We start from the raw sequence: 11,640 nt of genomic DNA, 5'->3' as shown, positions 1-11,640 counted from the left end.
TGTTCTTCCAAACTCCTGCTTCCAGTTCTTCCTTCTAATCACTCCTATCAATCTGTGACTCTGAATTTTTCCCCTGAATTCCCCAGCACCTGGCCCTGAGTCTTCCTGGCAAGACACTGTGAGCTCAAAACAATTGGCTGAGGTTTGTTCAGTGGATTTGTTTGTTTGTTTTTCTGCAGGTTTATTGCTCAGTGAAAGCCCAGCTATATCAAGAAAAATGTGACTGGAATATAAATTGTCCCAATTCAACAGGTTAATCAACATTATTTAGGAGTTATAGCTGTCACCATAATAAAACAATAATCACAAAAATTTTTAATGGTTTTATTTAAGTCAAACAACAATTGTAGGGATCCTGGGTACTGCTTTTTGAACACAAACATACAAAATTAACAAAACAAGTATTTGTGTTTCTAGTCTTAAACACATGAGCTCTACATGTGGAATGCAGATATTTGAAAGAGATTTTCAACAAGGTCAACACAATGCATGAGATAATACATACTGGATTATGAATTAGGCCAGTCTTCACCTCCATCTTCCCACTTATAATCCTAAAGTGGCAAAATGTGAGGGGAGGGCATGGGGGGGTGGGAGCTTTTTTGCTTTTTCATTTCACAAATGATTGCTCAACACAGACTGAAATACACCAAAAGAAGAAAATAGTCTTTTTATACCTAGGGAAGAAGCTACTACTCTTAAAATGATCACTTCAAGGTAACAGACATCCAAATTGATGTGGTTTTCTTTGAAACCTCATCAGTAAATCATTTCTTGCACAGTAGGCTCGGCATTAACCCTGCATTTAGGATAGGTAGTGTTATGGAGGGCTGGCTGCTGCATACCAACGTCAGTATCAAGTTCTTCGTCAGGAATTAGAGTCTGTCCCGGATACCAAGCAGGACAACACTGGCAAAAAAACAAAAAGTGAACTGCAGATAGGTCAAAACAGGCTATATTTACTCTTAGAAAAATGTCTTAAAATGTTACTGGGTATGTTCTTTTAAATGCTAGTTTATATAATAGAACACAATGGAATCTTTTCTGTTTTAACACCATACATTCAAACGGTCTTTACGTACGTTGTGTTTTAAGGCAACACATTAGACAGCATACACATCCCGTTAGAGATCCAACATAATAAACTTGCCATCTGGTGTCGGCTCTTTCTACAGTTACCGAAAGCTCCCATTTCTCTCCATTCATCAGTTGAGTCAACAGGTTGAACTGTCATCACCTTAAGAATATGCAAAATTGTTTGCTTTGTTGTGTGATTTGTGTGTGTGTGTGTGTGTGATTTTGAAAGAAGGATATTTTCTTTCGTTTTAAGAGTTTTTTTTTTTTTTTTTTTTTGGAGACCGGAGTTTCTTGAATCTTATTCAAAGAAGTTTTGCTCCTGTGTTATTATTAATCCAAGTACTCTGAACCACTGCTCCCTTTAAAGCTTCCTGCAAATTTTTCAAGGTGTAAACTGCAATGGTTTATGATAAAAACCAAGCCTCAGTGGGAAAAGCAGTGCCCTCCGGAGTCCTCAAAACAAATAAGAGTTCTACCAATTTATCACTCATCCAGTTTTGCAGAAATTCCATTCACATAACCCCTATGCAAATCAACTGGTTTTACCATATCAAATGACCCAAAGGACACCACAGGTATCCAGGGGAGACAGTTCACCAGTGCATCTTTAGCTTGATTTTAATGTCAATTTCAGAGACAATCCTGGCTCAGTAGTTCTTATAGAGACAAATGGCCTAACCGTTAGCTAAAGCTTTTTCAAGTTAATGAACTTTTCATTTTTCACAGTTTCGGTACCAAGAGATTTAGCCAGGGAAAAGCTCAAAGCTCAGGGTTCAAACTACAGCATGGAAAAATAAAGTGTAGACCAAGCACCATCTACTTCCTTTGATCTCTCAAAGATGTCAATACTCCATTCCAGTGGAGGGGGGGGGAGTGGTTGAGCCAGGGAAGGAAACTTCAACCAAAGGGGGAAAAAAAGATCTGTTTGGTGGCAATTTCAAAACAAGTTTCCAAACTGCAGAAGGGACTGCAGCCCCTTTGACTTGCAGGAATTACACATAAGAAAAGGACAGAAAAACTACAAGGCATGCTTATTATTTTAATTGCCAGGGGTTTCCAATGCAAAGCACGACAACTTAAATGCATATTCCAAATTCTTGCTCCAAAGCCGTCTTCTTTGTGCACTGAAAAGGAGGAAAGACAACCCCATCAATTGTTCTCTGCAGATAAAGGCACTGTTTTGCAGATTTCCCCCCAGATCTGGGCCAGCTTTGCTAATGACCTGCCCACCCACCTGGGACCCTTCCCAAGGTGGCCCCCCCAGGAACTGCCCCACACCTTCAGGTGCCCAAATGCTCTACAGTGGGCAGCCCCGAGAAGGCTGCCTTTTCGTTTGGCTGCGGGCCTCCACCAAGACTCAACCTGAAATTCTTGCCGCTCATTTTCTTATTGTAAGCAGGGGTCAACAGCTACACCTTTTTATCCTACTTTTTTTTTTTTTTTTTTGGTTCTCACGAGAAACACATCTGAAGGTGAATCTACAACCTTTTTCCGCAGGAAAAACACGAGCCCGAGATCCCAGAGCTATCAGGGGTTCTTTCACCCGCCAGCATTTCGACAGTTAAGCAAAAGCTGAATGAACGTTTTCGGGACTGTGACCCATTTTCCCCTTCCCTTAGCGTAGGATCACCAGCTGTTGCAGCATACAAAAGCTGCGACAGTGCCATTTTTCAAAGGACCACGTTTAAATGAGATATGCAGAGAACGGGGCCCGAGCAACGTGTAAGGCTCGAACTCGCAATGGCACGTCTCGAGCGCGAGAAGCCAGGCCTTTGTACATGGAAATAGTACCTGCGTGTTCCCCTCTCGGGCCCTGCCATTGTCCTGCAGGAGAAAAGTGTCCGCTCATTGGCATTTTTAGGGGCTCGGACTTGCCGTGGACTCCCGACCCGGCACGAGAAGGCCCGCAGGAGAGGTTTTCAGTCGGGACGGGAGGGTGGGGCGGCCTCCAGCGGGCTTCAAGTCCAAGTCCCCTGGGAGCCCCAACCCCCAGAAGGCTCGCCAACTTCCCACGCCCAGAATGCCCTGGAAGAAGTTCTCCGCTTCCGTTTTTTTTTTTTTTTTCTCACAATTTCGCGTTCGGCCGCCACGACCTACATTCTCCCGCGAGGCGCTCGGAGCCGAGGAATAACGAGGGAGTTTAAAGCACACAACAGTTCGGCAGCCCGCAGTCAGCGCTTTGCTGCGCTCAGCGGGGGTTCGCATCCGGCCGCCATGTTCACCACTCGAGAGCCGCCCCAAAACCACCCCCCTTCCCCACACCCCTCTCCTCGCCTTCCCTCCCTCCCCTCCCCGCTCGGCCGAGGCCGCGGCGCAGCAAAGCCGCTTTCAACTCTCCCCACCACCCCCTGGCAGCGAGAGCGGCTCGACGGCTGCGGGGTGTGCGCCTGCGCGGCGGTGGGGGCGAAGGGGGGGCGCGGCGGGCTTGAAAAGGCCGGAGCGACGGGGAGCGGGGGAGGGGTTGGGGCCCGGGCCGAGCCTACTCTTCCCTCGCAGCGGGTCCCCGCTCCGGCCCCGGCCCGGCTCTCGCACGTGCGCGCTAAAAACCCACTTCAAAGTCCGCTCCCGGTGCGGGGGCGGCCCCCTCCGGGCCGGCCTCCGGCCCCTAGCACCCCCACACGGGCCGCCAACCAGATCCCGGGCTTCACTCCCCTCCAGCCCCCAGGCCCCGCGTAAAGACCGGGAGGGCCGAGCCGGAGGACACCCGCTAAGGAGCCCCGGCAATTCGGGAGCGTCCTTCGGGCGTCCGAAAGCCTCCCGCCCTCCCTTGCTCCCGCTCCCCCCCTCCTCCCGCCCCCACCGCCAGGAGAAAATGAATGGAACACAAAGTTTGCGGCCAGCGCTACACTGTGGCCTTCGGAGCTCACCATTGTTTGGGCTCGTATTGACCCCAGGTCCGGATTAGGCAGCGGCTGATTCCTGCTTTACAGCCCCGCCGGCCTAATGAGGCCTGGAGGCGATGGGGCGCGAAGCGTCCGCGGAACCCGGGCGACCGCCGGCTTACGGCCGCCAAGGGCCCTGTAGGTGGAGGTCAAAGGGTCAGCGGGCCGAGACCGCGAGAGAACTGACCCTAGGAAACGAGGTCCCCTCCTCCCACCCGCCCCCTACCCCCTTGGCCCGAGCTTGGACCAGGACTTGCAAGAGCTTGCTGTGTGCACGGGAACCCTGGGCGCCCCGACGAGGGGCCCGAGGAGCGCCAAGCGGGAGCCCTGACTTCCGAAACGCCTGGCCCGGTCCCCGGGGCAAAACCTCGAGGGTCAGACCGCCAGAGAGAAAAGCAGCCTAGCTGCCAGGCAGAGAACTCGCCCTTCAGGGCCTGGGCACGCCGGTGGCTATTCTTCCACAAACTTAAGTGGCAAGGGGCCCTTCGACTTTTCTCCTGTTTGGGGGGAGGGCGGGCTTATAGGGGGAGGAGAAGGTGCCAGGGGGCGCAGAGGCCAGGGGACGGCGGGCGGCGAGGAGGGGGGAGGGGCGAGGAGGTCCTGAGCACTACTTTACTGGGAGGCTTTGTGACCGGAGGCGGTCCCTGCTCGCTCTCCAACCTTCGCAGTAGCTGAGACCGACTGCCCAGCTTAGCCTGGACCCTGATCTTTAACCTTCCAAACTGGATGAAGGCCAGACTTCTGTCTGCTGGGAAATAGACACCTCCCCTTTCCCCACCCAACAGGGGAAATCTTAAACTAAGCCACCCATTTTGGAAAAGATAATGCACTTTTAACAAAGGTCTTACCAGGTGCAAGAAGGAAAATAACAGGTAGATCACTAAGAGCCCAGTTGACATTCATGGTTTCCAGCTGATCCGTCTTTAGGGTTGCAAGGTTTTTTGTTTGGGGTGGGAGTGGGGGACTTATTCTTTAAGGTATTTACTGAAAATTCAAGAATATAAACGTGGACTTCCAGAATCAGATGATAGGAAGAAATCTGTTAAAAGTTTTGTACTCAAATAAACTTCTTTGCCAATAAATGACAGGGCAGAGGACATAGACTATTTGAGAAACGTGATCCTACACCATAATGAGAGGAAATCATGTAGAGGGGCAAAGTTTTACTTTATCTTAATATTGCTTATTCTCATTGTTAATTGCCATCTTGCCCTCTCAGGACACAATGCTTTACTGTAAAATTTTATGGTACAATAATACCAAGCCCGCTAAGGAAGAATCAAACTCTTTATGTCTCCTAAAGAGAAATTTAATATATTTACTGGCGGGGAGGAGAAGCAAGTTTCTGAGAGAATCTTGCACAACCAACCCACCAGTCAACTCCCATTTAAGACAAGGTTAAGTTGGGGGTGGAGAGGAAATTCATGGAGAAAACAGTAAACTGTATAAGTTCCAATGCACATTTCAGAAGAAAAGCACTATTTAGACTTCAGTTGGAAGACATTTAGCGCCAATATTATGAATATACACTTTCTGAAAACCTGCTGAACACTTAAACCGATCTCTGGCTTGAAGTGAAGGAAAAATACTGAATAGGAATTTGGTCCAGCACCCTCAATGTCAAGGTCAAGATTGAAATGTCTGGGGGTAGCAGTGGTGTACTGACCAGGTTACCTGCTCTTCACTTGTCAAGTCATCCCAATCTCTCTGTTCATGGCATTCAGGCCCTTGCCTTGTCTATTGGTGGAGGAAAAGTATATATATATATATATATATATATATATATATATATATATAAAAACCGTTCTCCACAAACAAAAAAATTGCATCCGAAGCAATTTGCAATTAGAAGCTGTCAGTAATTGTTCACAAAGATCAGTAGATGACTTAAAACAGACTGCTTCACCTGTATCCAGGAAATCAAAGTTTCTTTTAATTATCAGGAGTTCTCTGAGCATTTCAATTTAAGGTTGATTTATTTGAACATGAAAAAAAATGGGCACTAAATACAAAAATGTTATAAATAAGATGTGCCAAGACTTTATTTCTTCAAAAGAACAATAAACAAAATTCTCCAATTTAAAATGATTATGTATAATACCAAATTGACTGCCACCAAAAAACCTAAAGCACTGCCCCTTCAAAAGAAGGAGGTACTTAAGCCTATTCATTACACTTCTAAATTCTTTACAATTCCTTATCTCCACCATTCTATTTGCTGATTTGCAAGCTGGTTATTCATGCAGAGATTGGGCCCTCAATATTAAACAGTACCCTAAATTAGTTTAAAAAAAAGGTCTCTCAATACTCTACCCAGTCCAACCCCCCAAAATAGTAATCAGGTTTTTTTTTTTTCATATAACAACTGTAAAAGAACTGTTTGTCCAAATGAGTTGCTTCGCTGAAGATTAAATGGATTGTTAATATTTTATCACAAAGCAAACAACCATTTTTCATTGTTATTGATTTTAATGGAAACAATGCTCTTAACATCTGTGCCTACAAACCATGAACTTTAAAAATACATATTTTGCAAATGTTTTTCTTTCCATAATATCATTTCAGAACCGCTGCAGTTATTACACCGCTATAAAAATGTTATGAATAACTGTGATAATTATGAATTGAACTATATACAGCAAAACAAATCAGCCTTTGCCTTCCAAAATTGTAAATGGACTATGGTTCTTTTAAGAAGCACTTTAACCATAAGCACGGCTCGACTGGCCTTACTCATCACCACTGTTTCAGACATACGCTTACTTTTGAAAATATATAGATAGCTAGATAGATTTGATAGGCAGATTAGATAAGTCATAGATACAAACATATATATGTATATGGGTGATCTCTCGATAGAATACACAGACATGCATCCTGCTGCAATGTTCATTTTTATGTAAGGTAATAGAAAAAACTAAAGGACATAAGACTCATTAGGTTACCTTATGTTTATATATGTAGGGCAGGGATGATTAAATCCAGCTTCTCAGTCTTTGAAATACAAGATTGAGATGTCATGGCCACTAACTGAACTGATCAGTAATATTTGATTTGCATGCCGAAAATCCAGGACAAACATTTAAACTCGCAGTTAAACAACCATCTGAGCTACAGATAAAGAAAGGAAGGTCTCCCCAGATGGAAACTGACACTGTAAGGAGTCTACACTGCAATAGAAAAATAATTTAACAATTAAAAAAGGGATCTGAGTGAGTTATAAATACCAACAAACAAGATTTCATTTGCTTACGTCTCCTCTTTGTAGAAGGAGGCTGTTACAAAACAAGAGAAAGGAGTCAGTGGTTCAAAAACTGTAAATTGTGTTCTTCTTTCAAAACAATAAAATTTAATGCTAAAGCAGTTATAATCAAAAGCTGTACAGCATTTGTTAGAAAACATTTTTTCCATAAATATTGTTCAGTTCCCGGCACTTGTAGCAATAATTAAATTACAAACGATAAATATGGCATCAATGGATATGTATTTACAAAAAAAAAGTTATTACAAAAGGCAACTGTATACTAAACGTCACAATTTGTGTAGAGTAACATCACATCCTCAGCCTGAAAAAATACTGAACAACAGTTTCGACCCCATTAGACAAAAATACATTCACAAGTGTAATGCTTTGAGGCAAAGTTCAAGACATAACAGGACTTTGGCACGGTTTAAGACTGTGAGAGTTTAAACAATCACCACTAAAGGCGAAGAATTTCCATCAGTTTAACATCACCACCACCAACAAGCCTTCTATAACTTCCTCTCAAGAAACAGGACAAGTGTTAAAATGAGCTGAAGGAGTTTAGGAATGGGGTGTGCAGAGAGCAAGAGAAAAGGGAGGAAAAAGCAGTGAAAAGATTTTTTTGAAAATCCTTCAAATGCCAAAACATATTTTCTAATCCTGAGAAAAGGGCATGGCTACTTTTGGATCTTGCCCCAAAACCTTCCTGGACAATTGCAATTACCATGATGTAACCCTATATATAGCCTCTTGCCTTAAAAAAAACTCCATTTCCATCTGATTGGTCTCAGTTTCCTTTTAAAAATGCATTTGGTCCATTCTATAGTTAACAGGGTTTGTGTTTGTGTTTGTCCTCAGACGTACCATTCGTTAAAATTGGGAGGAAGTCCAGGGTTGTGGCTGGTGCTAGTTTGAACTGCAGAAGGGGTTTTAGTGGTATCTTTACTGTTTGCAGAAGCTATAGCGGGTGGAGTGGAAGATTCATAGCCTGAACTGGCAGCAGGGGAGGAATCTGACCCTTGAGATTCATGAACCTAAAATTAACATGTATATATTATAATGAATATAATTCCAACTGGCATTGTGCAAGCAAAAACAAGAGCAGAATTCAAGCACTGTAAGAGCAAGACCGCCCAGTGACCCACTTAAACGAGAAATGCTGCTGATTTGGGGGTTTTTTGTTTTTAATTTCCATATTACCGATGTCTAGAAAACCCGGAGATGGTCGCCAACGAAAAACAGTTTCAGCCCTAAGACTGGCATTAGGGAAAAGGAATACACAGCACTCTGTCTTATTCGTGCCCTTTTTCCGCGGATGGAGTGGGATAAGCACTTAGTCTTGGGGGGGGGGTGCTATAAAATAACTCCCTCGCCCGCCCAGGTTTCACCAAGACCGCTTTGGTTTGGGAAAGCAGGTACGGAGAGAGGTGGCAAAGGCGCCCTCCCTCTGCGAGGTCTCAGACAAATGCGTGGGAAATCAGACCATGCTCCTCGGCCCTATTGTTTGATCGGCAGCCGAAGAGTTAATGAACCACCCACCCCTGGGTTCGGCGCCGGCACTCTTGGGTTCCCACCGCGGGCTGTGCCGGAAAGAGGCGACCACCGCAACCTGAAGCCCAGGCGAGCTCGGTTAGAGCTTCCCAGTAAACAACCAATTGTTCCCTCTGCTCCCTCCTCCTCCCCACTGTGCTCTCCCCCACGGTGCTCTCCCCCACCCCCCTTCGGGTCCCCAAAATGGGTTCAAGGTGTCACCGCTGGAGCAAATCGGGTTTAACGTGGAGGATACAGGGTTGGCAGCGCGGGCGCTTCCGTTCCGCGGCCCGCTGTCGGGCCGAGTGTTTATAAACCGCCGACCGCTAATAAAGAGGTAATTACCTTCATGTGCTTGCGCAGGGAGCTCGGGTGCGTGTAGGACTTGTCGCACACTTTGCAGATATAGGGCTTGTCCGAGGTGTGCACATGCATGTGCTTCTTGCGGTCGCTGCTGTTGGCAAAGCGTCTGTCGCAACCTTCGAATTCACATTTGAAAGGTTTCTCACCTGCAAGAGGCAAAGACACAACGGGGGAAAAATAAGGTCAGGGCCCGGAGCTTCCTAGGGCCCAGCAGCAGGAGACGGAGCGGCCGGCGGTGTGGCCAGAGAGGGAGCGCCGACTGGGGGCGGCTGTGGCATCTTGTTTCCCTGGAGAAAGATGGAGAGCGCTGGTGGAGCCCGCTGGGCTGGGAAGTGGTGGTCGGGGCGGGGGTGGGGCAGGGCCGGCCCAGAACCTGCGCAGCCCTTTGTTCTCGCGCAGGATGGGGAAGCATCAGGCTCCTCCAAACTTTCCCCTAACTTGTGCTTCCATCCCACCCGGCCCGGGGCTCCCAACGCGTGGCCACGCTCGGCCGCTACCTCGGCGACGTAACCCAGCCCGGGCGGGACAATGGCCCGGGGACGGGGCGATCCCGTTCCGTTCCTTCCTTTGTACCTTTTAATTCGCCTCTTTCAAATGCAGCGGTTTTGCTAAACCCAGTATCAAAAAGCATGGGTCGTCGTACTTAACGTTCGAAAAGAGAAACAGTTTTACAAGATGTTCTGAACAAGCCACGAGACGGAGGTGCCTTTTCTACTTTAGCTTTCCTCCCCAAGGACTGAATGGAACCTGGAACTCCAAATAAAAATAGTTTGACAAAAGTATCAGTCATTTAATTAGGAGATGTGCCAATCAAGGGTAAAAAAGAGCGGAAGTAACCGAAAGTTAGTTTTCATTAGCATTTGTATGGTCGCCTTCCCCGAATGTGTGCCGAGAGCTAAGTCGCTTGTAAGCAATCCGCTCTCGTCACATTCGGAGTCCCTTCCTAGTAACCCAGAAAGAGAGACAAAAAGAGGCGGCGCCAGTTTGTTCCTGGGCGCGAGAAGGTTCCAATTAGTTCCTGAGACCTCGGAGCCTTCGGCCCGGGAAGTTAGAACTGGGCGAAAGCGCCGCGGGGCGGGGAGGACGAGAGGTGGAGGGACTGTGACAGCGCTTCTTTCCCGAACGGCCCCGGCGGGGCGCCGCCCCTCTCTTTGGTCGCCACCCCTCTCCCGCGCGCTGCAAGTCGGCTCCGTGGCGCGGTGCCGCGGTGAATCCCGCGCCCGCCTGCCTTCCCCCTTACCTGTGTGGGTCCTCTTGTGGATCTTGAGGTTCTCGGAGCGGGCAAAGATCTTTCCGCAGCCCGGGAAGGGGCAGGGGAAGGGTTTCTCGCCCGTGTGCACTCGAATGTGGTTGACCAGTTTGTACTTCGCCTTGAAGGACTTGCCCTCGCGAGGGCATTCCTCCCAGTAGCAGACGTGGTTGTTCTGCTCCGGGCCCCCCACATGCTCCATGGTGACATGTGTCACCAGCTCGTGCATGGTGCTGAAGGTCCGGTCGCAGCTCTTCTTGGGCCGGCTCAGCTGAGCCTCGTCGATCCACTTGCACGACAGCTCCTGTTTGATGGGCTGACGCATATAACGGAAGAAGGCGCCGGGCCCGTGGTGCGCCGCCACGTTCACGCCCATGTTCATGTTCATGGGGCTGTAGTTAGGGAACTGCGCGCCGGCCGTGTAGGGGTCCGTGCGCGGGCTGGCCACGGGGCGGTACGGGTCGGCGCGGCCGAACAGCTCCCCGCGCAGCCCCAGGTGGACCTGGTTGTTGTCCACGTGCCCTGTGGGCGACGGGTGCCCGGCGCCCTGCTCATGCAGCCCAGGGAAGAGCAGGTAGCCAGGGGGCTCGGGAATGCCAGCCGGAGCGTGCAGGCTGCTCGCCGAGCCGGCGAAGAGCCCGTGTTGCCCGCCACCCGAGGCCGCCTCGCCGAGCCCGGAGCCGCGCTGGCGGAACAGAAAGTCGCGCGTGGAGTTGAAGGCGGCGGAGGCGGCACCGCCGTAGCTGGGCACCTGGCCGGCGTGGTGATGGTGGTGATGGTGGTGGTGATGATGGCCCAGGGCGTTGGCGTAACCCGAGCCCTGCGGCGTGAACGCAGAGCTCTGGCCCGAAGACAGATCGTGAGCCGCGGCGGGGCTCAGCTTGAAGGCAGCAGCGGCGGCGGCGGCGGCAGCGTGGGGCGAGTCCCCGAAGGGATTCAGCCCCATGCCCGCCGGCTCGCGGTTGGGCATCTCGTGGTGGCGCGGCGCGCCGAAGCTGCCCACTCCCAGCCCGGGGAACTGCGGGCCTCCGTCCAGGAGCATCGTCATGGGTGGGGCGTTCTCGGCACAGGCGATACCGCTGAATTGAGCGAGGGTGCGGGCGAAGGAGATCTCCGAAGTGCCGTAGTCGGCGAGGGGTGGCGGCCGTTGGACACTGCCGGGAGACCCCCAAGGCGGTGCCAGGGGCTGCAACTTTCCGTCGCTCTGAGAGTCTCCTGCAGAGGGATAGGAGGGAGGAGGGGAAGTAGAGGAGCAGGAGGGGGGGAGGAGGGGGGAAGAAGGAGCGGGGAGAAGG

At 49.3% G+C, this 11,640-nt stretch overlaps 1 protein-coding gene across 2 annotated transcripts; it reads right to left on the bottom strand.

Moving 5' to 3' along the window:
- Positions 1-759: 759 nt before the first annotated feature.
- ZIC3 (Zic family member 3) lies at positions 760-11,393 on the bottom strand. 2 transcript variants are annotated; one of them, XM_041741888.1, is made up of 3 exons: positions 10,337-11,393; positions 9,079-9,242; positions 760-909 (listed from the first exon to the last, which is right to left on the bottom strand). In XM_041741888.1, the coding sequence occupies exons 1-3, from the start codon at positions 11,391-11,393 to the stop codon at positions 760-762; spliced, it is 1,371 nt and encodes a 456-aa protein (XP_041597822.1). The 2 variants fall into 2 exon arrangements, with proteins under 2 accessions (XP_041597822.1, XP_041597821.1); XM_041741887.1 differs by lacking the exon at positions 760-909 and adding an exon at positions 8,058-8,237.
- Positions 11,394-11,640: the final 247 nt, after the last annotated feature.

Source organism: Vulpes lagopus, chromosome X (assembly GCF_018345385.1).
Source record: "Vulpes lagopus strain Blue_001 chromosome X, ASM1834538v1, whole genome shotgun sequence".
NCBI classification, from domain to species: Eukaryota; Metazoa; Chordata; class Mammalia; order Carnivora; family Canidae; genus Vulpes; species Vulpes lagopus.
The sequence above is the reverse complement of the archived record's forward strand: the minus strand, read 5'-3'. Positions and strand labels throughout refer to the sequence as shown.

What these genes read in the sequence shown, in the direction of transcription:
- ZIC3 (XM_041741887.1), bottom strand. Translation starts at nt 11,393, where the DNA reads ATGACGATGCTCCTGGACGGAGGCCCGCAGTTCCCCGGGCTGGGAGTG. An exon ending in CCACAAGAGGACCCACACAG is followed by an intron (nt 9,243 to 10,336) that starts GTAAGGGGGAAG and finishes TGCCTCTTGCAG; the next exon opens with GTGAGAAACCTTTCAAATGT. An exon ending in CCCTGCGCAAGCACATGAAG is followed by an intron (nt 8,238 to 9,078) that starts GTAATTACCTCT and finishes TGTTAATTTTAG; the next exon opens with GTTCATGAATCTCAAGGGTC.